This window comes from Bos taurus, chromosome 13 (genome assembly GCF_002263795.3).
Source record: "Bos taurus isolate L1 Dominette 01449 registration number 42190680 breed Hereford chromosome 13, ARS-UCD2.0, whole genome shotgun sequence".
Taxonomy (NCBI): domain Eukaryota; kingdom Metazoa; phylum Chordata; class Mammalia; order Artiodactyla; family Bovidae; genus Bos; species Bos taurus.
The window spans coordinates 17568037-17595672 of NC_037340.1; the positions used below are offsets into that span (position 1 = coordinate 17568037).

The following is a 27636-nucleotide window of genomic DNA, read 5'->3' on the forward strand; positions in this document are numbered from 1 at the left end:
GAGACACGTACGTAGGTGATGGGCAGCTTGCGCATGGTGAGCGCGGCGTCCACAGGGATGGCGTTGCTGCACTGGCCCACGCAGCAGCGCACCACGCCTGTCTTCAGCACGTTACTCGTCAGCTCCGCCTGCAAGAAGTATTCCTGGGAAGGAGAGAACAAGGGTGTTGCTGCAGCGCCTCTGCAATTTTCTACCTGGACGTCCAACACTCTAGGACATCATATGAGTCCCAAGATAAGAAAAGCACGGACCACAGCGGCTTCCGTTGTTTCTCTGCCTTTTCCCTGCACGTAACACCAATTCCAAAAGAACACGCACAGCGGGACCCAGTCCAGCTGCATTCTTACTAAAATGACTGGTTTAAAAAAAAACGTTTAATGGACAAACATGTGACACTATCGGCTGTAATATTTTAGGACTACTTCTGGATTTTATCTGAGGCTGACCTGCCTCTGTGACATTAAACATGATCTGCATGTTCTCTTCACAGCCCAGTGAGCTTCAAACACCTGTGCATGCCCATTTCCCCGAGCCCCTGGCTGTTCCTGTGAGCGAGCTCTGAGCTCTGCTGCTCTACCTGCAAAAGGCACAGACCCAGCACCCAGGTCAGCTGGCTGTTGGATAAGATGCACGATAGTGTGTGCCAGGCGCGCATCGTCTGCACGCAGTGGACGCTGCATCAAATGCCAGCGCCCTCCCAGATGGGAGACGCCCGAGAACAGGCACCAGGATCTGGTCTGCCGCCGCGGCAGAGGGCAACCTGGGCTGGCACACCAGAAAGACCTCCAACGCTTGCCGACAAAACAAGGATGATTTCATGGGTTTTTCTGAATTACAACTAGCTATTTATCCAATTTTTTTTTTTTTCAAAATCCAGGTCTACGGTTCTGATTTATGTGGTTTTTCTGTCTTTCAGGGTCTGCCTACCTGCTACAGGAAAGAACAGAAAATATACAAATGCTCATGTTCCTGCCAGTGTGTACGAACAACTAACTACTGACCAGGGTGGACCTCACCACGTCTGAAACAGGATGTTCCCAGATGGAGTCATAAGCCACAACAGAGAAAAAGCAGAAGTCCTCCCCTCATGCAAGGCCCTTCAGACTAAGAATCATCTGGTCACACAAATGGGCCGTGCTAGCCGCTGGACCAACAGGTGTCTCCTAACCAGCCTTAGTGAGAAGGAAGCACTTCTGCAGAGTCTGTGTTCTTTTCTCCTTGGAGAAAGCTCATTTCTCCCACAAAATGTGTGCATGAGCAACTGACATACTTCCAGTTAGCTTTAAAAAGTCTGTGAGACTCTAACACAAAACTTGTGGGACTCCAAGACATACAATTCCCGTGATGAATATGGCAAAACCTAGAAAAGTGATACATTCATTATCCTTTACCCAGAAAGTATGACTGTAGAATTGTATCCCCAAGATGCATTAACTAAAACAGAAAATGACTTGTGCCTAAGATCATGCATGGTGGCAAAAGTATTAAATGCAAAAGACTGGAAAAAAGCCAATATCCATGGGTGAGGAACTATATAAGTCATGTCCGATGGATGCAGTGAATACTACTCAGCTATAAAAAGGAGGAGAAAAAGCTTTAGAAACTGATAAAAAGTGAGGTATAGAATATTATAGAATGCTACCTTTCATGGAAAAGGAAAATAGAAAAATACATCTATACATATTTGTCAATATCTGCAAAAAAAATATCAAAAACTAATTTTTAAAAACTAGCTATCAATGATGGAAGGAGAGAAAGTCTACAGGAGATAGGGAGGGAACAAGACTTCTCAAAGGACACCTGTTACAAAGTTCTGATTTCAGAAACATAAGCTTTATACATTCAAAAAAGATAATGAAGAAGGACAGCAATCCTTGTAGGGGCTGCAGATAAACAAATATGTCTACCTGTGCTTAAACTGATGATCAAGTCACACAGAGGGGAAAAGACTCATTTCAAGCATGGTACTTCAAAACACTGTACTCTGACTACACATCTTCAGTGGAATATTAACAGACAGACCTGTTAGGAGATCTTTAATTCCACACAGTATTCTGTCAACAGTAATATTGGTACTACTTGAAAAATTTGACACCCAGAATAATATAAATAAGCAATTAATAAATACGGTTCTGAACCAAGAGTTTCAGTGTAAGAGAAAAGATTCAAATGTAAAAGAAAGTAAACTGTGTAATGTGTAAAGACGTAAAAATCCTTAAAGGACTGGGCTGGAGAACCACAAGTGACGAGGGTTGTAAGCGTAGCTGGCCACCCGCTCCCGACGGTGCAGACAGAGGGCAGCCCACCTCTGTCCGTTGCACCTGCGTGTCTACTTTATATATCTGTGCTGCATTCAACAAGAAGCTTAAATTAAAGACTGGGGTTGAAATGATCAGTGTCAAAAATATGGATTTCCTAGCTCTGTCTGCTAAAGAGGTGAACAGCCTGAGCATCACTAAGAGGGAGAGAATCTGAAACCGCTGCCTCCTGACGGGACACAGCACAGAGTGAAGCCTGCTGCCCCCGCACCGTGGAGGGTTCCTGCCAGAACAATTAGACCCCAGCCCAGTCACGCCCCTCAGGTGACTTCCTGTGACGGCAACCCAGGGCAGGCAACTGCAGGACAAACGGAAAAGAGGGGACGCTCTGGGGAACAACTGATGCAGTTTCCACAAACAGTCAGAAGTGTCAGGGATGGGGGAGGGGTCCTGGGCTGCTCTAAATAAAGAAATTTAAGAGACCTAATAACCAAACGTCTGTCTGGGTCCTGATCTGAACAAATCAACTATAAAAAGACATTTCCGAGATAATCATAAAAGTATGATTATGGATCGGGTGGTAGAGGCCATGTGGAATCACCATAAATTTTATGAGACAATAACGGGGGCTGTGGATATGAAAGAAAAGTCCCTGGTGTTTCAGAGACATGGACTCCAAACATACGCAGATGTAGGACTGCAATATATCATTGTCTCAACATTAAAATGTCTCAGATTTCCTCATATAACCCATGTTGTGAAATGGTATCACTACTCTACAAGCTATCTGTTATCAACTGCCAATGTGATAATTTGCTTCTGTTACAGATCTAACCACTACCGTAACGCAGGTTCTACAAGAAAATGACGCTGCAGGTTCTAAGAATACATAAGATCAAAGTTCATGCAGAAACTCACACAACAGGTAGAGAATTTGTACATAAGATTTACTCTCCTACTTCACTCTCTGGGGTACTGGTTTAGAGACTAAGAAAAGCCAGGCTTATCTATAAACCAGGAGTCAGCAAACAACTGTCTGTGCTTACCCCAGCCAAAGTCAAAATGTTCTCCAGAGATCTGGTCATGATGAGCCGCTTTTTGGCACGAGTTACTGCTACATACAGTAAATTCCACTCATCCTCAGAAAACGACTCTAAAGAAAGAAAAGGGAAAAAAAAAAATATCAACACACAAGCCTGCTTACAAAAATTTATGTCCTGATCTAAACATTTACTACTCCCCACCCACCCCGCAAAAATCCCTAAAGATCTGCTGGCTTCATAAATGAAGCTTTCCTACCAACACCAACTCCAGGAACAAACAACCCTTACAAGACAAGGGACACAGGACCTTGAGCTCTCGTTTGTGCTGCCTCTGGCAAGTCCTGGGGGCTTGTTCACTGGTCACCCAGCACCTGGTGCATGGTCAGCAGTGACGTGCCTGGAGCATCATCCTGGCAACCAGGAGGCTGGCAGAAATCAGGCTGATGGAGGTGAAGTCCCTGGACAGACAGACCTCAGCCACAGCCACACAAGGGACCCAGGGCGCCTGAGGCTCCTGTCTCGGGGGCTATGCTCTTCCCTCCAAACGCCCTCCCTCTCCCTCAGCCAGTCTGGATGGGCTTGCACGGTTTCTGCCCTGTCAGTGCCTGCACACAGGAGCCCTCCACAAGGCGTCGGGGGTCTGGGAACACAGGAGGAGCTGTGCCATCCGCCCTAGAAGGGTGGGCACAGGATGAGGCCAAACACCACAACACTGAACTTTGGAGCAGAGAAGAGTTTAATGCAGGGTTTGCAAGGAATTGGATGGCTTGTGCCCTAAACAGCCCAAGCTCCCCGAGAGCTCTCAGCAAAGCCCTTTTCTAGGGAAGGGGAGGGAGGAATGAGCGAGTTGTTGCAAACATCTTGGTGGCAGAGCCTGTGTTCCTGAGATCAGGTCACGGTCAGGGAACCATGCTCCTATAAACCTCCACCAAGTGAATATTATGCTCTGTTCTGACAAGAAAGGACACAGTCCCCAGGCACAACCGTCACTCACTGAGTTCGGGTTCTGGCTGAGGGGAGGCAGATCTCATCTGGTGGCTCCCTCAGGGCCAGGCCTCCAGACCCCGTGCGGCTGTCATCACTGAGGGAGCCGGGCACCCAGGCCCTAACGGCCCTCAGGCTCTGCAGGCTGCCAGTATGGTGGGGGCAGGCCCCACAGACGGTGACACATGCAGACAGCCGCTGCCGTGAGGTCTCAGAGGCGGGGATCAGGGACCGGGTCACCACCTCAAGGCATGCGCCCAGCCACGGTGCAGTCCTGGTGAAGGCTCTGGAGCCCTGCAGGACAAGGCCCCCAGCCTGTTCCCTGGGTCCCTGGCTCACGTGCTGGCCCAGGGATGGGTGAGCTGAAGGGCCCCAGGGAGAAAGCCAGGCTCCGCCTCTTACCTCACTCTCCTGATGACCACCACTCCACTGACAGCTGGCTGAATGGACCGCTAAAAGTCGCTCCCTGACAGCCGGCTGCCTGTGGGAGGGGCCCCTTTGGCACCAACCAATGAGAGAGCAGGACTGCTAACAGTCTGGCCGTAATCCTAACGCACAGTGACAGTCTTGTGCTAAGGGCTGCATGTGGCCACACTCTATTACATTATTCAATAAACTTCACTTCCTCAAGACAGAGCAGCTGGTATCTCTCTGTGGCTACTGCGTCTCCCTGCTCCACAGCAACATATGTTCAACACTATGTCTTCCTCTTGTTTTAGGAATATATTTGTCAGAGATAAGGAATTTTTAGTATTTCTATTTGGGGCTTGCCCATGCAGGCTATGACCCAAATTTTGACTCCATGACTAAGAGAGACATTTTGTCTGTTTATAGGAAGACTTCAAATGGTTTCATTCTAAGACTTAAACCCCAAACAAACAGCACCAATGCTTAGAGTTTAACAGGTAGCCTCAAGTATAAACTGATACAAAAGAAGCCAATGATAGTGTACACTGATGCCTTTTAAGATTCTCAGGCCTCTTTAATAAAAAAAAAAAAAAAAAAAAATTACAGGAAGAACACCCTGGTAGGTAGGTAAACGATGATTTAGAGCTTCTGTCTGATGGGGAAATACCAAGACGCGATAAGCCCACCTGCCCCTGGAGAAGCCTGACGGAAGTAGACCCTGGAAGCTCAGTTTTTCTAAAAACCACAGTCTAAGAATAATAAATTGAGGACCAGGAGGCCCTTTCTGTTCTAGGAGGATCCTTCCAAGAGGCCACACCATCCTGGAAAAAGCAAGGCAGCCCCACAATGAGGACTCCGTGTGCTCACCGACTCTGAAGTGGGGCAGCTGTGCGAGGTTGTGCCTGGCACAGGGCACTTTCACAAAATCGTCCAGGACGTGCACGGTGTCAAACTCCAGGCCCTTGGCCTTGTGCACGGTGCCCAAGATGTACTCTGCAGCAGAAACACAGCCGACCGTCAGCCAGGGCAGGCAGGGGGAGACAGGGGAGGGGAGAAAAGTGTATGCTGCCCTAACTGCGTTTTCTTGCCTGGGTGCAGCTCTGCAGAAAAGGGAACCTCAGCTTGAAAAAAAAAAAGGGAGGGAGGGAGACAGTAAACAGGTGAGGGGGATGAGAAGCCCACTGCAGGGGCTGAGTACACGGCAGAGTCTGGCCCAGAGCTCACGGCTGCCACCTGCCACCCACTGCCTGCACACGAGGGGACACAGGCCCAGGGGAGGGCGGGAGCTTGCCCAGGCTCACGCGGTGGCTGGCAGAGCTGGGGCTCAGGAGCCCCTTCTTCCCGCTGGAAGTAGAGCAGAAAGAGAGGAGGGGCGGGAGGAAGGCAGCCCAGCTCCCCTCGCTGGTGTGGTTGCCCCAGAAAGTGAAGTCCACGCTGGCAAGAGCCCCAGAGGCCGCCCCTGCCCCATGTCCTCACCTGCAAAGTCCAAGTCCTCTATGTGGCACCGCTCTATCCTCGCCACCAGCTCTGGAATGCGGATGTTGTACTTCTCCACGACCGCGATCTTGGCTTCCAGCTCCTTGTCCTCAGCTGCGGTCACGTACCGCTTGAAGCCACTGAAACCCTCTTTGTGCGCCCACCTCCTGATGAACTTGTCCTTAATGATGAGGTTTCCTAGAGGGAACATGCGTGTGGGTCAGGGGGACACAGCTGCACCCATGCTCGGTGGTGGCAGTTCCACATTCCTAACAGACCATGAGACAAATGAATGGTCTCAGAGCTGGAGACCTGGTTCCAGGCCCGACGGCACCAACGACCTGCCCTGGGCCTCGGGGTGAGTTAGCACAGTGGCCTGTGCATCAAGTTTGGGGTCAAGAGCTCTGCCCTTGAGATCCCTGCTCGTCGGGGATTTGAAACAATGCGGTAATGAAAAAGCAAGTGTGCTATGGAAGTGTTAGAAACGATTGCACAGGGCCCAGGTAGAAGTCACCACGTGTGAGGTCCTCAGGCAGACGGAACAGAAAGAGGGTGAGGATGATGGCCGCGGGGCCAGTGTGTGAGAGAGAGATCTAGACTCCTGAGAACAGGGCCTGGAAAGAGCTGTCACCGCCTCTGAGAACAGGTGGCCTCAGGAACTGTGCCGCTGCCAGAAGCAGCATATCGGCTCCTCCAGGGCAGACAACAAGCGACTCAACACGCCCGTCCACCTCCCGCCCGACACCAGGGTGCCTGTGGCTGCCCCACATGGCCAAGCAGTACTCACGTTTCTTCCGTTCTTCCTCTGGCTGGAGAAGTGTCCAAATATCAATGATTCTGTCCAATCCAAACGATTTAATCCCCTGAAAAAGTTTGCTGGTGAAACTTTGGGCTTCTTTTCGTTTTTTGTTTTCATTACTGTTGTTAACAAGACAATGTAAAGAGGATGTACAGGTGGGATTTTGAAATGAGCTGGCTTTTTGGAACAGACTCTCAAACTGCACCCAGAGCATAAATGCGGTGAGCTTTTGTGTATGCACACAGGCAAGAAGGGCATGGAGTTTTTTCTAGAGAGCAGGGGAAAAGGTCCGCGGTCCTTGCTGGGCCTTACTTTACAGGACTCGCTGGAGCAGAACAGCTGGAGGGAGTGTCTCCCAGCGCAGACGCAGGACAGTTACCCCAACTCCTGTGTGCAGGATGAGTCTGAGCGAGGGGCACTTTCATCGGCTCTGTGTGTGGGTGAGGTTTCCGAGTGAGAGCAGAGGACAGACATGCACTCCTACCCCAATCAAGTGAATCCGGGCAGGCACCTCTCCCTCTGTGACCCGGACAGCCTCGTCAAACACATTGGCGTTGGTGCGGGACAGAAGAGCCACCTGCCCCTTTGAGTCACCCCGGATGCCACCTTGAGGGAGAGAGCACAAACTCTGGGGCCGATCCAGGCAACGAGGGAAGGTAATCTGTGTAACAAATACGAGGAACTGCAGCCTTACTCTGATGGTTGCCTCCAACCAATGTCTTCCTTCTCACTCGCTTGCAGACATCCAAGATGGTAGCTCCTACATAGGCTATCTCTACACCGAACCGGAAACTCTGGGAGAAGAACAGAACAGATGGCGTCAGCACCCACCAAAGAATGAGAACACACTGCCGTCACCACTGAGGCCTGGCCTCTGCAAACCGTGCTGCGCGTCCCTTGCTTGTCCAACCTTGAGAGGGTCCTTGGAAATTCCCTACTGCACAGCCACTCACATGGAACAGGAGCCTCAGTGGCAGACATCACTATTCTAAGTTTTCAAAACAGAATTTTCTATCTTGAAACCTGAGACTGACCTATCTGTCTTTATCTCTTGCCCCTGAATCCAAACTGACAATCTTTCCACCACATTTTTTACACTCTCTTATTGCTGCTCCCAGCATAGCTCAGAAACCCCCACCTCATGTCTCACCTGCTTGGCCTCCAACCCTTCTCCCCTGCCCCTTCTCTCTGCCAGATGAATCCTCTGCCACACACTTTCATAAAGCCCTGTGCCTCGCCGCAAACAGGAAGAACAACCCACGAAGAAAAAGGTGGGGTATGGACTTTCAGGACCCTCTCAGCTCCTTTGTTTCCTGAGACCAGCAGCAGACTTTCCTTTTAAGCAAATCCCTCATTCTTTCCAAACACCATCTGAAGAAGAAGCATAAATTACATAAATTACACACAGAAGACCAAGGGGAGAGGGTGCAACTCCCTGCCCCCTGAGGCTCCTTCAACACCAATGTAAAGCCACTGCCCCACTGAGGAAGGCACTGCTTCTGCAATGCTTGGCCACAGATGAGATGAGAGTGGACATTACAACACACAGCATTACCCACAGCTATTCCTTACTGTACTGAGCACAATGTTTATCGGGAAAAAATAAATAAATAAAACCACTGCTCTACTTAACAAGCCGTGAGAAAGATCACAAAGTCCTGAGCATTTCCTGCCCCCTCCCCATCCCCGCCCACTGCATGTGGCAAAATAATTTCCTACCCTCAAAGCAGCGCCCAACGCACTAATTCCTTGACCTCTGCAGCTGGAAAGTCAGTGCTTTTGCCCAAACTCATGGTGTTTACTGCCTTTTCCCACCTATTTATAATTTGAGGTAAAGAAGTACTATATATTTGGGTGACCAGCAAGAACACAGTTGAAGGAGAGGGAGATTTTCAACAAGTAGTACTTTGCTGCTACAGAACTATTCTAAGTGGTGCTGTTCAGAGTTGATCAGTCGTGTCCGACTCTTTGCGACCCCATGGAATGCATACACCAGGCCTCCCTGTCCTTCACCGTCTCCCGGAGTTTGCTCAAACTCATGTCCATTAAGTTGGTGATGCCTTCTAACCATCTCATCCTCTGTTGTCTCCTTCCCCTCCCGTCTTCAATCTTTCCCAGCATCAGGGTCTTTTCCAGTGAGTCAGCTCTTCCCACCAGGTAGCCAAAGTATTGGAGTTTCAGCTTCAGCATCAGTCCTTCCAATGAATATTCAGGACTGATTTCCTCTAGGATGGACTGGTTTGATCTCCTTGCAGTTCAAGGGACTCTCAAGAGTCTTCTCCAACACCATGGTTCAAAAGCATCAATTCTTTGGCGTTCACCTTTCTTCATAGTCAAACTCTCACATCCATACATGACTACTGGAAAAACCATAGCTTTGACTAGATAGACCTTTGGCAGCAAAGTAATGTTTCTGCTTTTTAACATGCTGTCTAGGTTGGTCATAGCTTTTCTTCAAAGGAGCAAGTGTCTTTTAATTTCATGGTTGCAGTCACTATTTGCAGTGATCCTGGAGCCCAAGATAATAAAGTCTGTCATTGTTTCCCCATCTAGCTGCCATGAAGTGATGGGATCGGATGCCACGATCTTTGTTTTTTGAATGTTGAGTTTTAAGCCAGGTTTTTCACTCTCCTCTTTCATTTTCATCAAAGGACTCTTTAGTTCTTCGCTTTCTGCCATAATGGTGGTGTCATCTGCATATCTGAGGTTATTGATATTTCTCCCAGCAATCTTAGCTTGTGTTTCATCCAGCTCAGCATTTTTCATAATGTACTCAGCACGTAAGTTAAATAAGCAGGGTGACAATATACAGCCTTGATGTACTCCTTTCCTGATTTGGAACCAGTCTGTTGTTCCATGTCTGGTTCTAACCGTTGCTTCTTGACTTGCATACAGGTTTCACAGGAGGCGGGTAAGGTGGTCTGATATTCCCACTGTTTAATGAATTTTCCACACAAATTTATTGTGATTCACACAGTCAAAGGCTTTAGCATAGTCAATGACGCAGAAGCAGATGTTTTTCTGTAATTCTCTTGCTTTTTCTATGATCCAACAATCATAGGATGTTGGCAATTTGATCTCTGGTTCCTCTGCCTTTTCTAAATCCAGCTTAAACATCTGGAAGTTCTCAGTTCACATACCGTTGAAGCCTAACTTGCAGGACTTTGAACATTCCTTTGCTAGCATATGAGATGAGTGCAATTGTGCAGCAGTTTAAACATTCTTTGGCATTGGCTTTCTTTGGGATTGGAATGAAAACTTGATTTTTTCCAGTCCTGTGGCCACTGCTGAATTTTCCAAATTTGCTGGCATACTGAGTGCAGCACTTTCACAGCATTATCTTTTAGGATTTGAAATAGCTCAGCTGGAATTCCATCACCTCCACTAGCTTTGTTTGTAGTGATGTTTCCTAAGGCCCACTTGACTTCGCACTCCAGGATGTCTGGCTCTAGGTGAGTGATCACATCACCATGGTTACCTGGGTCATTAAGATCTTTCTTGTATAGTTCTGTATATTCTTGCTCTTCTTAATCTCTTCTGCTTCTGTTAGGTCCATACCATTTCTGTCCTTTATCGAGCCCATCTTTGCATGAAATGTTCCCTTGGCATCTCTAATTTTCTTGAAAAGATCTCCAGTCTTTCCCATTCCCACTGTTTTCCTCTATTTCTTTACACTGTTCACTTAGGCTTTCTTGTCCCTCCTTGCTGTTCTTCAGAACTCTGCATTCAGATGGATATATCGTTCCTTTTTTCCTTTGCCTTTTGCTTCTCTTCTTTTCTCAGCTATGTGTAAGGCCTCCTTAGACAACCATTTTGCCTTTTTGCATTTCTCTTTCTTAGGGATGGTTTTGATCACCGCCTCCTGTACAATGCAATGAACCTCCATCCATAGTTTTATCAGATTCAATCCCTTGAATCTATTTGTCACTTCCACTGTATAATTGTAAAGGATTTTATTTAGGTCATACCTGAATGCTGCTGCTAAATCACTTCAGTTGTGTCTCTGTGCGACCCCATAGACAGCAGCCCACCAGGCTCTGCCATCCTTGGGACTCTCCAGGCAAGAACACTGGCATGGGTTGCCATTTCCTTCTCCAATGCATGAAAGTGAAAAGCGAAAGTGAAGTCACTCAGTCATGTCTAACTCGTAGCGACCCCATGGACTGCAGCCCACCAGGCTCCTCCATCCATGGGACTGCCCAGGCAAGAGTACTCGAGTGGGTTGCCATTGCCTTCTCCACATACCTGAATGGCCTAGTGGTTTTCCCTACTTTGTTTAAGTCTGAATTTTGCAATAGGAGTTGATGATCTGAGCCACAGTCAGCTCCCAGTCTTATTTTTGCTGAGAGCTTCTCCATCTATATAGAACTTCTCTTCTATATAGAGCATCTATAGAGCTTCTCCATCTTTGCCTGCAAAGAACACAACCTGATTTTGGTATTGACCATCTGGTCATGTCCATGTGTAGAGTTGTCTCTTGCGCTGTTGGAAGAGGGTGTTTGCTAGGGTGCATTCTCTTGGCAAAACTCTGTTTGCCTTTGACCTGCTTCATTTTGTACTCAAGGCAAACTTTCCGTTTACTCCACGTATCTTTTGATTTCCTACCTTTGCATTACAGTCCCCAATGATGAGGCTTCCCTGAAAGCTCAGTTGGTAAAGAATCTGTCTGCAATGCACGTGAACCGGTTTGATTCCTGAGTCAGGAAGATCCGCTGGAGAAGAGATAGCCCACGCTGGTATTTTTGGGCTTCCCTAGTGGCTCAACTGGTAAAGAATCTGCCTGCAATGTGGGAGAGCTGGATTAGATCCCTGGGTTGGGAAGATCCCTTGGAGAACGGAAAGGCTACCCACTCCAGTATTCTGGCCTGAAGAATTCCATGGACTGTATATTCCATGGGGTTGCAAAGTCGCACATGACTGAGTGAATTTTACTCACCCCTATGATAAAAAGGACATCTTTTTTTAGTGTGTTCTAGAAGGTTTTCATAGAACCGGTCAACTTTAGCTTCTTTGGCATTAGTGGTTGGAGCAGAGACTTGGATTACTATGATACTGAATGGTTTGCCTTGGTAATGAACAGAGATCATTCTGTCGTTTTTGAAATTGTACCCAAGTACTGCATTTCAGACTCTTTTATTGACCAAGAGGGCTACTCCCATTCTTCTAAGGGATTCTTGTCCACAGCAGTAGATACAGTGGTCATCTGAATTAAATCTGCCCATTCCAGTCCATTTTAGTTCACTGATTCCTAAAATGTCAATGTTTTCTCTTGCCATCTCCTGTTTAACCACTTCCAATTTACCTTGATTCATGGACCTAACATTCCAGGTTCCTATGCAGTATTGTTCTTTACAGCATAGGAATTTACTTTCACCAACAGATACATCCAAAATTGGGTGCTGTTTCCACTTCGGCTCAGTTTCTTCAATCCTTCTGGAGCTATTTCTCCACTCTTCTCCAGCAGCATATTGGGCACCTACTGATCTGGGGAGTTCATCTTTCGGTGTCATATCTTTTTACCATTTCATACTGTTCATGGCGTTCTCTACTCCATCATCCTTGATGTTTCCTATTCTAAGTGAGCCATCCCCACATTATCAAGATCCACAAGTCCATGCTGATACAAATAAATAAATGAATAAATAAATAAACTGAAGAGAAGACAAAGTATCTCCTTCACAGAAGAATTCCAAACAATCTATGTGGATATTCCAACTCTTGTTCTTAACTGAGGGCTGTGAGCCATGATTTCCTTTCAGGGCACACAGTGTGGAAAGGGGAGATAGAGGTGAGGGTGGGTGGGGGGGTCACGTCACAGTAGAATCACTTGCCACACCCCAGCTCAGCCAGGGCACCAAGACAACATCATCAATTGTGAATCATGTTGATGGTATGGACCCAAATATCAGTGTAACCACCAGACAAATGCCATCAGAGGGGCATGTGACAAGACACCTAAATGGTGCCCTTCAAGGTCACCAGGACCAAGGCAAGCTGGAGAAACCACAGAGCATAGTCAACAGGAGCCTAGAAGACTTGACAACTAAATGCAGTGGGGTCATCTGAATAAAAGTCTGGAACAGGAAAAGGACATTTGGTAAGAACCAGGGAATCTGAATAAACTGCGGACTTTAGTTGATAATAACGTGCCCACACTGACACATTAATTGTGGCAAACTCATCACCTGAATACTGGAGGACGCTGAGTGCAGCATGTTTAAGAACTGTCCGTACTGTCTTCTTGACTTTTTTCTAAATCTGAAACCAAAAACGTCCATTAAAAAAAATTCCTCTGCGCTGATGTCGTCCTAGATCGCTAAAATCTGAAACTAAAAACATCCATTAAAAAAAATTCCTCTGCGCTGACGTCGTCCTAGATCGCTAGAGCAAACGGTAAGAGAAAGCCTGGGGAACAGCGTCACAGACTGGGGCCCAGGGCTCCCTGGAGCAGAATGCACGGTGCGGATGACGTCCGTGTGTGCCGGCACCGCGCACGCTCCCTAACTGGGAGCTCCCTAAAACCAGTGGTTCCCACAGATTTCCGTCTCAGGACTTCCTCATGCTTCAGAAAACTAGTGAGGACCCAAGGAAGCTTGTATTTATGTGAGTTTTATCTATCTACAATTACCACGTTAGCAATTTTAGTTAATTTAACAATAATCTCATTACATGAAAACACAAAGAACACATTTCTCAAAAACTGTAGTCTCCTCCCCTCCAAAAAAATATTTTAGAGACAAGAGTGGCACTGCTTTTACATTTTTGCAAATGTCTTTAGTTCTCAGCTTAGGAGAGCCGATTTCTTGGGGCTCTGTGGGTGTCCAGCTTGGTGTGACGGCTTCACACAGATGGTTGCAGAAAACAGTGGAGTATTTAAGAGCCTTTCCGGGCAATCAAGGCTCCAAGGGTTGCTGTGCTCGTGCTGGAAACCAATTTTTCAAAATCTGGATTTCACTTGAAAGCAAGACTTTTTTGGCAATGAACATTTGTTAGCTGTTCCCCTTGAAGACGCGGCTTATCGCATTCATTCTTGAGAAAATGCCAAATCCCCAAGTCTGAACAACCAGAGTTGGTCTGTCGACTGTTCATTCAAGTACAAAAGGAAGCAGCACCCGGTGGAGCTCACAGCACAGTCACAGAAGTGCCCCAGGTGAGAGAGCGGCCGGCACACTGCAGGGGCAGGAGGGTGTCCCTCTCCTTCCCATTCTGCACACGGACTGCTGGAAAGATGGGCTCAGGGTCTGCAGGACAGAGACTTTCTTCCCTCTGCTATCAGGGATGCTCTTAGTGAGCGCCTTGCATTGAAGAATACAGAGACTACAAGGGCGGGCTGGCACTGAGGCCACGGCTCACTACAGGCTCTGCATCGTCAGTGCAAATGTCAACAAGGCGCAAAAGGCAAGTGACTATTTTGAAAACCGTTCTGACTCTGCAGACCCCCGAGAACCACGGAGAGCCCCTACTTAAGAGGCGTGGATTTGCTGCATGCGGTGAGCTCAGGTAAAACCTTGCACAGGGCCCGGCACACAGGCAGCACTGGAAAACCGGGGTGGGGAGCCCCACACAGGCTTGTGTATGTGTTGTGTGTGTGTACATGCGTCTGGGGGCTGGGAAGCAAAGAAGAGTCTTACCTGTGTGAGATAGAAGACGTGTGTGTGAGGGACCGTGAACAGAGCATTCACGGCGCCGCGGAAGGTGTAGATCTGCTGGTGGGGGTCTCCCACGAAGATCTTCCCACAGGGCTGAGACAGAACGATGTTCATGATGGCTGCAATCCAGAAGGGGCAAGTAAGCGCTCTGATGCAAGGCCCACCCACACAGCAAAAAGAAACCAAACGGAAGACAGCAGAGGGCGAGAACACTTGCACACTGGGTGGCAAGGCATCCTTCCCTGCAGGGCACATGCACTCAGTCCAAGGAAACAATTTTCATTCATGTATTTATTTCTGGACATGCTGCGAGGCATGTGAGATCTCAGTTCCTGACCAGGAATTGAACCCGCGTCCCCTGCAGTGTCCTAACCACGAACCATCCAGAAGTCCTGAAGAAACAAGCTTATAACAGACAGTTTCTAATCCTATGAATGCAGATTATTTTTACTCCTGAACATGCGACTGTGTCTAAGAAATCACAGAGGCAAATATAAAATGATGCAAATTATCCTCTTTAATATAATAACTTGGGGCCTAAGGATAACCTACCAAGTCACATTATTTTCTATCAGCCACTAGAAAAAAAAAAAACCTTGTTCATTCTGAATTGACTACCTTTTCCCTTCGGCGTGAGTCTTTGTCCTAATAATGTGATGACTTAGGCTCAGCCAATATTTTAAGAATAACCCAAGCAAAATATTTAGAGAAAAATAAGTCTCCTTTGGGTGGAGGTGAGGGCAGAGACTGTTGAAATCTGGAATCAAAGAGTAAAGGATTTCAGAGTGACTAAGCATCAGACACCCCTTCTCCTACTACAGATAAGAACCACGGACTCACTGCATATATGTCCTCTGACACATGCGTGATGCAGTTTCTATGTGTTTGAAACTACTGGTGTCCCAAATGCTTTATCACCTGGGGTGCAGTCCTGGGCCTCATCCACAAAGATGGCATCAAAAGAGGCCAGCAGGGGCTTGCTGAGCTGCCAGAGTTTCAAGTAGCCTAGGAGAAGGGGCAGAAGGGTCAGAACACGGGGTGAGGTGGGTCCACGTGGGGTCAGGGGTCAGGACAGGCCCATGCGTACCATCGTGCGTCATATGGTAAGCCTCCTCCCTGCACTCGCCCAACTTTCGCATGTTGTCCCAAAGCCGGCTCGCTTCGAGGACTCCGTTCTAGAAAGCAAGTGACACGGTGACGCCAAGGTCAGGGCCCAGAAATATGGGGTTCACGTGTGAGCAGGGGTCAGAGAGAAGGCTCCAGCACATGGTGAGTGGCGGCCCCTCCCTGACCTCCCCTGGCTGCATGAGGGCCTCGTGACACCATCAGGCACCCAGCCAGCAAGCAGCCAGGGCTGGACCACACCCAGCGGCAGAGCATCTCTCAGGGAGCACAGCATCCAACGAACCAGGAGGGGCTGGATGATTCCTCTAGATTTATGACCCATGGTGATTATAATTCATAAGGAGAGTGACCAGGGACTTCCCTAGCAGTCTGGAGATGAGGGCTCTGTGCTTCCACTCCACGGAGCACATGCTAGATCCCCAGTCAGGGAATTAGGATCCCACATGCTGTGCAGTGGGAGTGAGGGAAAAAAAACAGTGATCAATGACTGAGCCCTGTTGATGCAGTGCAGGCCAGGCTGAGGACCACGGGAGAGGACCACACTTCACAGAAGACCGTGGACACCCTGCTGCCACACCCGCCTGTGGCCTGCCTCTGCCTCTGCCTCCCGCCAGCAGTTCTGAAGACACCAAAGGCTGGGACAACTCGACCCCAGGTCACGCCCTCAACCTCCCAAGCCTTAACTCCAGGGAGACTGAGCCGCTCACCAGCTTTTCGCTCTGTTCCACCATGACTCGTTGCCCCTGGGTGTTTTTGCACCAGATGGGCACATGGTCGATTGTCAGCTCCTCGTCAGCCGAGGCGAAGAAGTTTTCCAGAGTCTTGCACACGAGCTTGGCCCTGATGAAGCCACCCTTCCCTTCAGTGAGGACGGAGTTGACCATGAAGGGGGTTAACTTGAAGAGATTCAGCTTCTTCTTCAACTGGTACCTGCAACGCACGTCCCGAGGGCACAGGGTCGGCCTTCCTGGCCACACAGGACTTGTGCGCCCCCAGGCCTCCCTACCTTCTCTCCAAATGACACCATCAGGTTGCTGGCAGTGGTTCCTCCAGGTAAGGAAACCAGCGAGGGGCTGAATGAGGCCCCTGCAGGACCAGAAAGGGCTCCTCTAGGCTTTCCAGAATTCAGATCTAATAACTCAGGAGACAAAGGGGCTCACAGCAGACACCGCTGTTTCATGGTGTGGCCCCAACTCCAGGAGGCCCCGGGAGGACCTTGAACCTCCCTGCAGCCTTCTCATCCCATGGGGCGCGGCTCAGAGGCCCTGGAGCCTGGGTCTAGCGCCCCTCATCCTCTCCCCTCCCACTTCCAAGTAGAACCTGAACTGATCAACCAGGCTGGTGGCACCTGGGACTTCAGACATTGTTGTCTGACGTCTGACCTGTGCCTCAACTCCAGAGACACGAGCATGCCTCCCTCAGTTGACAATGTATCTCTCTGGGGTAAAAGTATAAATCACTAAATCTTTCCTTATATTCCCTGCCTGTAAACAGAGATAAGGCACTACGTTTTCCCATCACTGCGGTGCGCTGACTGTAATCTGAAAGCGGCACCGTGATGCTCACTTGCGCCCGATGTGACCATAGGCCATGGAGTGGAAGGTCTTGCAGATGACGTTGCTGGGGAAGACGCGCTCCGCCTGCTTGGCAATACTCTTGTTGAAGGTCACGTATAGAAACCTGCTCTGAGACCACTTCTCAGCATACTTGACCAGCGTGGAGGTCTTCCCGGTGCCTGGAGATGCCAAGAGGAAGGGAGGTCACTCTCTGACCAGGAAGAACTGCTCCAATGGGACTCTAATTAGGATCTCCCCATGCTTATCTTGCCACCGGCCTGGGACCCAAGAGTGGCAAGTTCTCCACTCCACAGATAAGAACTAAAAGCCAAGCAGTGAAGGGAGCAGCAGAGTTGAGACAGAGCCACCTAGGTTGGGGTCGCAGCCCCAGCTGCTCTAGCGAGGGGCCATTGATTTCCTTGAACTTTAGTCTGCTCCTCAACCGTGTGCATGTAACACACAGGGAGAAAAAGCACTGTGAGCAAAGGTCAGACAAAGAGTGACCAAGTACTTTGGGAGCCAGCTAGGACAATTAGCTGGTCGAGGCAAAACACTAGACCACACCTCTGGGGATGCAGGTTAGAATTAGAAGGTAGAAGCCCTTCTAGGTTTCACCCTACAGAAAGCCAGGAGCTCCTGACGTTGTCTGAATAAGACAGTCACATGACCTGCTGCCCCACAGCCACCCGTGTGTGAACAGACACGATGACACGTGACAGGCTGGGTCAATCCCACAAACTGTGGACCATCTGCCCCCAGGAACTCCAGGGTGGATGCTCGCTGGAGTGGTAAGAAAACGCAATTATTCCTTGACAACTGCTTTTTAGATGATTTAATTGCAGCAGGGGAATAGCAGGTGATGGTAAGATACTCCAGCAGGTAGAGGGAAGGGGGAGGCAACGACGAGAGGCCTTCAGGAGCGGCAGCCCCTTACCTGCAAATGCCATTATTTTCACCACCTGGAGAGGCTCCATCTTATGGCTTAGGATCAGCTGTTGTTCATGTGTCAGCTGGATGGTTGTTTTCTTTCTAATCATTACAGAAGAGAAATTAGGAAAAGAGCAAGGAATTGAAAAGATCAGGGGATAGACTACCAAAAACCCAATAGGAAATCAAATGGAATGAATAAAATTTAACGAGGAAAAAAAAAGAAGGGACTTTCCTGGTGGCGCAGTGGATAAGAATCCACCTGCCAATGCAGGAGAGACAAGTACACTCTCCGGTCCTGGAAGATCCCACATGCCATGGAGCAACCAAGCCTATCAGCCACAACTGTCAAGCCTGCGCTCTAGAGCCTGCAAGTCACAACTACTAAGTGCCTAGAGCCCGTGGTTCCACAAGAGAAGGCACCACAGTGAGAAGCCTGCACATCGTAACTAAGGAGTAGATCCTGCTCACTGCAGCTAGAGAAAAGCCTGTGCAGCAGTGAAGACCCAACAGAGCCAAAAATTTAAAAAATAAAATTATTTTTAAAAAAGAACGCTCTCTTCTTTAAGGAAAAGAGAAAAAGGAGAGGGTGGTCCTTTAGAGTGGTAAAAACGTTCTAAAACTAGATTATGATGTTAGCTGAACATTCAGTAAATCTACTAAAAATTACTGAATTTAACAATTAAAATGGGTGATTTTTATGTAATGTAAACTATAACTCAATAAAGTGCTTAATACAAAACTCTTTTTCTCCTTAAGTGTGACAGTCACGAATCAAAGGGGCCAACACACTACAACACATCTACAGACGGACATACCCCGGCCAGACCGACGGTTCCTCTTTGTCTCCTGAGGCCTGAGCACAGGAATTCTCCTGAAGATACAGGCAATAGAAAATGTTGTAGTGAATCCTAACAGGAAGAAAGGAGATTAGAGATTTTCATATTCAGTCACAACCTGTATATTATTTTTCCTCAGACTCCTGTTGCTAAAAAAGAAAATATGTACCATTATTTTACAAAAAAAAAAAAAGAGAGAGAAGCAAAGGGCTTAAATATACCAAGAGCTGTGGTGTCTTTAGCTGCAATGTTGATGGTAAGCAGCAGTGCAGGTCAATATCTGGAGAGCATGTTCTGGGAGAGAGGCCTGGCTGCAGGGGCCAGAGAGACTGGCACATGCTCTCTGGGGAACAGGACGCAGCCGTGAGCGCGCACACGGCCCCAGGACGCTGCGTGACTGAACAGCGCCTCCTGTCCCTGGAGTGTGCTCGCTTGCTGGCACCGTCGCACTCTGGTCTCTCCGAGAACCCGGGGCGCGGTGGGTGGGGGCTCACCCGGGGCCCGTACCGGTTGCTGATGCTGATCCCCTTCTCCCGCATGGCGTAGAGCAACACGGCGATGCAGTACAGGGTCTCGGTGACGTCTGGCACGGTCACAGTGGAGCTGGGTCGCCGCAGGCAGAAGAGCAGCTGCTGGATGTCGCTGACGCTGCTGGACAGGAGGACGATGGCCGCCACCAAGGCCCACACATTGACGCCCTGAGGAGGGAGGCAGGGGGGTGAGAGAGCAGACCCGAAACAGTTGGTGAGAAGCACACGGGACGACAACGAGGAAAGTCAGGCTCAGGGTTCACGTGTCTCCTACAGACCCTCTGAAAGGAGGCCAACTTCCCAAATGACACTTGGGAAACGACAGGAACGTCTCCTCTTACCCTGGATTCCTTTCTTCTCATCACTTTTGGATCTGACTTCCCAGTTTCCGTTGACTGAATGATATTTATAAAGTCCCTAATATATAAGACCCTGCACAGAGGTAATCCACACTCTCCCCACCCAGGTCAGTGTGAGCTCTCAGGTCCAGACACTCAAGTCCAACAAGCTTACTAATAAATGTGCCAAAAAGGCACGTAAAAAGAAAACAGCAGTCTTTACAGAGAAATCAAGGCTGACAATTCAATGGCATGAAGATGTTAATTTACTATTGCCCTTCCCTGGTGGCTCAGTGGGAAGGAATCCACTTGCCAATGCAGGAGACACGGGTCTGATCCCTGATCCAGAAAGATCCCACATGCCGCAGAGCAGCTAAGCCTGTGTGCCACAACTGCTGAGCCTCTACCCTGCAGCCTGTGAGCAGCAACTATTTAAGCCCACTCGCCCACGAGCCTGTGAGCCACAAGAGAAGCCACTGCAATGAGAGGCCTGAGCATCACAACGGGAGAGCAGCCCCTGCTTGCTGCAAATAAAGAAAAGCCCGTGCAGCAGTGCAGACCCAGCACAGCCTAAAAAACAAATTTTTAAAAAGAAATGCTAATCTACTACTTACTTTACATTACGATTATTTAATAACTTATTAATGGAACTTCCCTGGTGGTCCAGTGGCTAAGACTCCGCACTCCCAATGGCAGGGGCCCGGGGTTGGTCCCTGATCAGGAACCAGATCCCCATGACACAGCTAAGAGTTCACATACCACAACTAAAAGATCCCACATACTGCAACTAAGACCCCATGCAGGCAAATAAATTTTAAAAACTTTTTAAAAAAAAAGAAAAGATGGGTAGAATTTTTAAAAATATTTATTAAATATTAAGTTTAATAAATAGTAAATAAATTATTCAAAGTGTATGATTATGGACACAGTATGCTCCATTTATTAATGTCTGAGAAAACATTCACTAACATGGATATATCAAAAATAGATACTACTATTCCTAACTCCTTGCAAGCCTCCCTGTTAAAAACATATCCACGAAAGGAAAGTTCTGCACATTTCTCACTACAACCGTCCTGTGAAACAAACCTCACTCCACCATCGACAGCCACTTCACTAAAGGCAGAGAAATGCACAGGGCTAGATTTCCAACCTTCCACTGGTTGCAGAATAAGGTTGGGGTTGCACGCGGTTTCCAAGAGAACATTTAAGAAGAACCCTTGATCTAGATGACAATTCCAGAAGATGGAGTCAGGACACTGAGGACTATTTCCAGCATCTCAGTAACTCACCATGTGTCAGTACAAAGCCTGTCATTTCTCTGGGCTTCCCTTGCGGCTCAGCTGGTAAAGGATCCAACTGCAATGCGTGAGACCTGGCTTCAATCCATGGGTTGGGAAGACGACCTGGGGAAGGGAAAGGCTACCCACTCCAATATTCTGGCCTAGAGAATTCCATGGACTGTATAATCCATGGGGTCGCAAAGAGTTGGACGTGACTGAGCGACTATCACTTTCAGAAAACCCAAGTTGTCACCAATACAATGGGCTGCCTTGTAAAGAAACTCTTAAAATCAAAGTGTTTGGAGGCTTAGGTGACCATCCTTTGTTGAAACTGCTCAATAGGATAGAAAACTGGATGAAATGCTTTTTAAAATTCCTTCCAAATTAAAGAATCTGTGGCCATTTATTTCTCTATGGGACCAATGACAAAGCTTAAGGCTTCAAAGCAGAGATTTAAGGAAGATTTTTTAAATAAATCTAAAACAACCTTCAGCCACACCTGACCACCAAGACATTCTCTTGCAAAGAGAAAAGGCGCCGCCTCCCCAGCCCTCCCCACAGCCTCTTCACGTACGGCAGGGGCAGCACAGAGGTCAGGGAGGTGTTGGCGCACGCAGGCCTCTGCCTCGGGGAGGAGGAGGTGATCCCTCAGACTCCACAACGCCTGTCCAGGGTCCACACTCGGGGAGCACTTCGTGGTGGCTGTGTAGCTGTTAAGACATTCACAGCAGTGTCCGTGGGGAAATGATCCATTAAGTGCTGATCTCTCAGAAGGGACTTCAGAAACCCACTTCCTCCCACAGGACGGTGACTTACCGGATGAGGTTCAGCACACACAGGTCTGACTCCTTCTCTATGCCGTAGCTCGACAGGATGCCATCCACCTTGCTGACGGCTTGCTCTTCATTCATCAGGTATCGGTGGTACAGCTTTTTCCAAGGAATGAACTAGATAGTTTAAGAAATCCAAAACGACATGCAGGCAATGGCTATTAGAGACCAGGCTACATATATAGACAGCTGTTTAGAAAACAACTACAGCTCACAACTCAACAGCTGGACAAAAGGGCAGAAACATCACACAGATTCTAGTCGAAAACGAGAAGGTGGGTATCAGTTTCTTGGTTCCAACACCAATTTGTTACAGAATCTGGGGAGAGCTAGAGCTTCAGCTTTCCTGTCTGAAACAGTCTGGTGCCTGTTAAGATACTAATGACTCAGGGTTTCAACTTGGATTAAACAACATGAGAGCTGCAGCTATACTAATAGTAAACAAAACAGACTGTGAGTCAAAAATTTTAGGAGAGACAAAGAAGAAGAGTATATAAGGATAAAAGGGTCAGTTCACCAAGGAGCTTTAACAATTATAAATACACATGTACCAAATATCAACGTCCTAAATCTAAGAAGCACATACGGGCAGAACTGAAGAGAGAAACAGACAACAAGAGACTCTGATGCTCCACTTTCAAGAACAGATAGCACAAACAACACTAGACCAATTGAACCCAACTGACATATAAAGAACACTCTACCCAAGCACAGCATACAATCTTCTCAAGTACGCATAGAACGCTGTCCAGGATAGATCATGTATGTGGCCATGAAATAAGTTTTAATCCATTTTACAAGACTGAAATTATAGAAAGTATGTTTTTCAATCACTACAGAATGAAACTGGAAATTAGCAGCAGAAAGAAAACTGGAAAACCCACAAATATAAGAAAATTAAACAACACATTTTCAAAGCAACCAATGGGTCCAAAGGGAAATCACAAAGAAATTAGAAAACACCTTGAGACAAATAAAAACAGAGGTACTAAAATGCATGGGATGAAATGCAAGCAATGCTAAGAGTTAAGTTTATAGCTACAAAAATTACATTAAAAAAGATCACAAATCAACAACCTAAATTTACACCTAAAGGAACTAGAAAAAGAACAAACTAAACCCAAAACTAGCAGAAGGAAGGAAATAAAAGAGACTATAGAGGAGAAATAAATGGAATAAAGAATAGAAAAATAGGGGAAAAATCAATAAAACTAATAAGAGTTTTTTTAAAAAGATCAACAAAATTGACAACGATTAGATACATTATGAAAAAAAGGGAAGATTTAAATAACCAAAATCAGAAATGAAAGAGCAATGGTACAACTGATGTCACAGAAATAAGAAGGGCTATGAGAATACTTCAAATAATTGCAGGTCAACCAACCAGACACTCTAAAGGAAGTGAATAAATCCCTAGGAACACACAACCTACCAAGACCAAATCATGGAGAAACAAAATCTGAACAGATCAATAATGAGCCCGCCAGGCTCCTCCATCCATGGGATTTTCCAGGCAAGACTACTGGAGTGGGTTGCCATTTCCTGGTCCAGGGGAATCTTCCCCACCCAGGGATCAAACCTGGGTCAACTTCATTGCAGATGGGCTCTTTACCATCTGAGCCACCAGGGAAGCCCAATGAGTAAGGAGACTGGATTAATAATCAAGTCTCCCAAAAAGGAAGCACCCACGACTAGATTGCTTCATTGAAAAATTCTACTGAACATTTAAAGAAGTAGTATCAATCCCCCTCAAATTCTTCAAAATAACTGAAGAGGAGGGAGCACCCCAGACTTATTCTGAGGCCAGCATAACCTTATACCAAAGGCAGACAAAGATACCACAAGAAATAAAAAGAAAATGAGAGCTGTGAGAAGGTCACTCAAAGTAACACCATCATGTCATTGCTGGTGATGATAAAAAGGGCATTGTTCTAACATTTTAAGATGTAAGAATAAGCTGTGATATCGTCCCAAAATCTTCGCAAGCAGAACAGCAGGAACCCTCACTTATCCCCATTTCCCACCAGAGACCTTAATACTGACCCAAAATAAAGTTCACAACTAAAAACAGAAAGATATTTGTCTGAAGGTAGGAGACAAGACCCCCAAGCAAAATATGGAGCAAGAGCGATGAGAAATTTCCTCCAAAATCCTTTGGGCTTGGAAGAGAAATGTATTAACTCTTAACATATCCACCTTGCCCTCCATCCCCAAGGTTTTCAACTTCTCACTCGGTAAAGAATCTGCCTGCAATGTGGGAGACTTGGGTTCGATCCCTAGGTTGGGCAGATCCCCTGGAGGAGGGCATGGCAACCCACTCCAGTATCCTTGCCTGGAGAATCCCATGGACAGAGGAGCCCGGTGGGTTACATCCGTGGGGTCACAAAGAGTTGGACGAAACTGAGTGACTAAACACACACATTTGAAGAATGGATTAAACTCTGCTGCTGCTGCTAAGTCACTTCAGTCATGTCTGACTCTGCACGACCCCACAGACGGCAGCCCACCAGGCTCTACCGTCCCTGGGATCTTCCAGGCAAAAACACTGGAGTGGTTGCCACTGCCTTCTCCGGGTTAAACTCTACCTCTGGCTTATTCCCAATGGCTGGTCTAAGGGACACACTAGCTAAGCAGAACATTCTCCTAGCCCTCCTGGAGACCTGAACCTGAGAAGTATAATGACACAACAAACGGAAGCATGGGCTGTGGGCTAACAGTACCAGGAAATCCTTTCTGAGAGTGTGGGTTGCCCCTGTGTTATTCTCAGAAGGTACTCCTGTGACTACATGCAACACTCATTTAGCAATCACCTCCTATTAATACGTGTAAACTATTGTGAGACACAGTGGAACACACAGTGGAGAATACACAAACAGGACAGCCAGCCCTCCAGCAGTGCTCTAATGTTAAATGAAGGAGGAAGGCTCTCTAAGGTCATAGCAGAACATCGTAGGCTTGAACAGAGGTATAAATCACTATAATAGCGTAAGGAAGAGAGAGGGTGCCTTCCGTGGGAAGAGGAGTTACTTGGAGTGCAGCCTGGAAGAGGTGAGATGTCAACAGAGATATGAGGGCTCTTTGGACTGGTCAGCTGTGGGGTGCAGATTAGATCCACATAAGGGCAGTACCACACAGTCCCCAGCTGAGAGGCAGCACATCGTGTGCTGTGGACAGAATACCAGAGTGGACTGGAGAGAAGTCAGCAGTGAGCCTGGAATAAATAATAAGGTGGGACACACACGGAAGGTCTCAGGTGCCTCCAGGGGTTGGGATTTGATTCTAGAGGACAACGGACACTAACATTTCTGAAGAAATGCCATCGTCAGGAGGACGCGTTAAGTGAGGCGAATCCGTGAAGATTTAGAGCAAACATCAGAGAACGAAGAGCACGTTCCATACCAGCGGATCACTGATGACCTCCCTCCAGAGGCGGCACACCAAGCTCAGGTTCCAATAGAGGTCTTCCACGGGCAGGAAAGCAAAGATGTGCCTCAGGACCTCGCTGGGCAGGCTGCAGATGTGGCTCGGGGGCTCCTGGCAGGGCAAGGTCCCAAGGAGCCCGTAGTGAGAGTCAGGAACAGGGTCTGGACCAAGGTCCTCCACCTCCTGGCTGGGTTCTCCAGGCTGCACGGTGAGCTGCCCCACCCCGACCTCTGCTTCTGGCCTGGCTTCCCTGGGCCGTGTGCATGATGGGGACGAGTGATGCCATGGGGTCTTCTTAGACACCCCATCCCACGGACTGGTCCCTGGGGCCGGATTCCTCTCATCGTCTAAGGACCGAGACCGCTTCCTTGCAGGCAAAGCGGACCCTGAAGAGTGCAGCCTGGCTTCTCCGTCTCCCCCTGGAGGCAGGGCACAGGGGCTCCCTGCCACGAAGATCATTTCATCCTCTGAGTCCTTAGAGCTGTCCTGGCCCACAGAATTGCTTTTGGCCATGTCATTGGTGCACGGCTGCTGGCCAGCAAGGAAGAAGTCAAGGCTGTATCTCAGGCATCCTTGACCTAAACAGAGAACCCACAAAGAACACATGAGAAACGAGGAATGACTGACGACCCTTCGCTGACCTGAATGAGACAAACTAATTTTCAATTATCTATTTTAATACGGGAAAGAGACAAGGATATATTTATTGGTCTAGTGATTACATATAAAGCTTAATACAAAAAATATTTATATCAGGCTCTATCATATGGTCAGACTATTGCAACAGGACTGTAAGATCACAGTAACAACATTTACAAATAATGAGATACTCAAAGGCCACACACACTATAGATTCTGAAACACAGGGTATTTGGGGGAAAGACATACCCCTGGCCCCTCTTTTGGTTCTGGGTCTAGGATAGAGACCGTGGTTCGGGTCTCTGCTTGTCCATCTTTGAAAGGACTGGGACGCAGCCAAGTGACTCCGAGCGAGATGTTGGCACTCAATGGCTGTAAGATGCTTCCGCTTAAACCGTCTCACTGTTTTGTACCAAAGGGCAGAAGAAATGGGACTCGTTAGTTATCACAAATTCTACAAGCTAGTCAGCAAATTAAACTTAATTTTTAGGAATCTGGTGACTGTGGACCACCCGAGCCAGCCCTTTCCATCTTCTCTACTTTCCCATCGATTTTCAGTATCTCATAGTTTCTTAATATCTCCTCCTCAGGATTTTAGAATCCTAAAATAACCTTCTTTTCCGCCTATCATGCCTTCTAGAAGCCCTGATCATGAAACGCTCATTTGAAAAGTTGCCACTATTGCCCAAACGGAGATCTGTCATCTTTTGCTGACTTAACCCAGGCCCTGTATATTCCCATATTAACCATAAATATTTTAAGAGCTGGCTGTAGCTTTTTAAAAATAAACTCGGACATTGTCCCCTGAATACACCAGCTTCCCCAAATGGCAGAAGCAGAAGGCACTAAGGGGACAGTCCCTGCGGGCTCCCCAAGGGGCAGCTCACCCCTGTGCGCCTCCGCCCGCCCCCAGGTGCACCCCCGACCCCCCAAGGGCTCCAACGTTCAGCACTGGTGTGAGAGGATGGCAGCAAGGCCCCCGAGAGGAAAAGAATCGAGACCACTCTTCCGCATCTTCATGGGACGAGGTTTCATATTCCCCCTCAGCAACACAACAGCATCTGTGCCCAGAGTTCTGTCTTGAGAGTACTGACATATTTATGTTTATGTCAGGCATTTTCTGCCAGGTAAATATTTTCCATATTTAGCTGATGCTCTTCCTGTTTCTGCATATCATCGCATTTATGATCTAACCCCTCCGATATCACTAAATACAATAGTTAACACTACTGTAAAAAAGAATAGTTACATTTTAAAAAAACAGTAAGAGAGGAGAACAATACATGCAAGAGAATTAAAGTGACCCTTTACAGATGGCCCACAGAAACCACTTCCTGCCAGCACCATACTGCCAGAGGTCCTAAAAACATTCTAGAGTAAACTGCAACATCCCATGTTAGAATCCACTCAACATTTCCTGTAACCCTGAAAACATCTAAAACCAAGACACTAATACGTGTATCTGGTATAATTTATATTAATCAATAACCCACCCCCCTCAGCCCATAGCTTCTTCAGAAATGATGCTT

At 47.6% G+C, this 27636-nt stretch overlaps 1 protein-coding gene across 2 annotated transcripts in view; it reads right to left on the bottom strand.

Annotated features, from left to right (window-relative positions):
* The window catches only part of FBH1 (F-box DNA helicase 1), a 39270-nt gene that overhangs the window by 2814 nt on the left and 8820 nt on the right, over positions 1 to 27636 (bottom strand). For both annotated transcript variants that reach the window (NM_001099063.1, XM_010811096.4), the window contains 19 exon segments: positions 12 to 143; positions 3305 to 3411; positions 5561 to 5686; positions 6170 to 6367; positions 6957 to 7032; positions 7453 to 7574; positions 7663 to 7762; positions 14600 to 14736; positions 15536 to 15622; positions 15705 to 15792; positions 16450 to 16672; positions 17309 to 17477; positions 18233 to 18327; positions 19044 to 19136; positions 19572 to 19762; positions 21790 to 21925; positions 22032 to 22162; positions 25445 to 26046; positions 26357 to 26509. In NM_001099063.1, coding sequence (NP_001092533.1) covers positions 12 to 143; positions 3305 to 3411; positions 5561 to 5686; positions 6170 to 6367; positions 6957 to 7032; positions 7453 to 7574; positions 7663 to 7762; positions 14600 to 14736; positions 15536 to 15622; positions 15705 to 15792; positions 16450 to 16672; positions 17309 to 17477; positions 18233 to 18327; positions 19044 to 19136; positions 19572 to 19762; positions 21790 to 21925; positions 22032 to 22162; positions 25445 to 26046; positions 26357 to 26509 — 2966 coding nt within the window.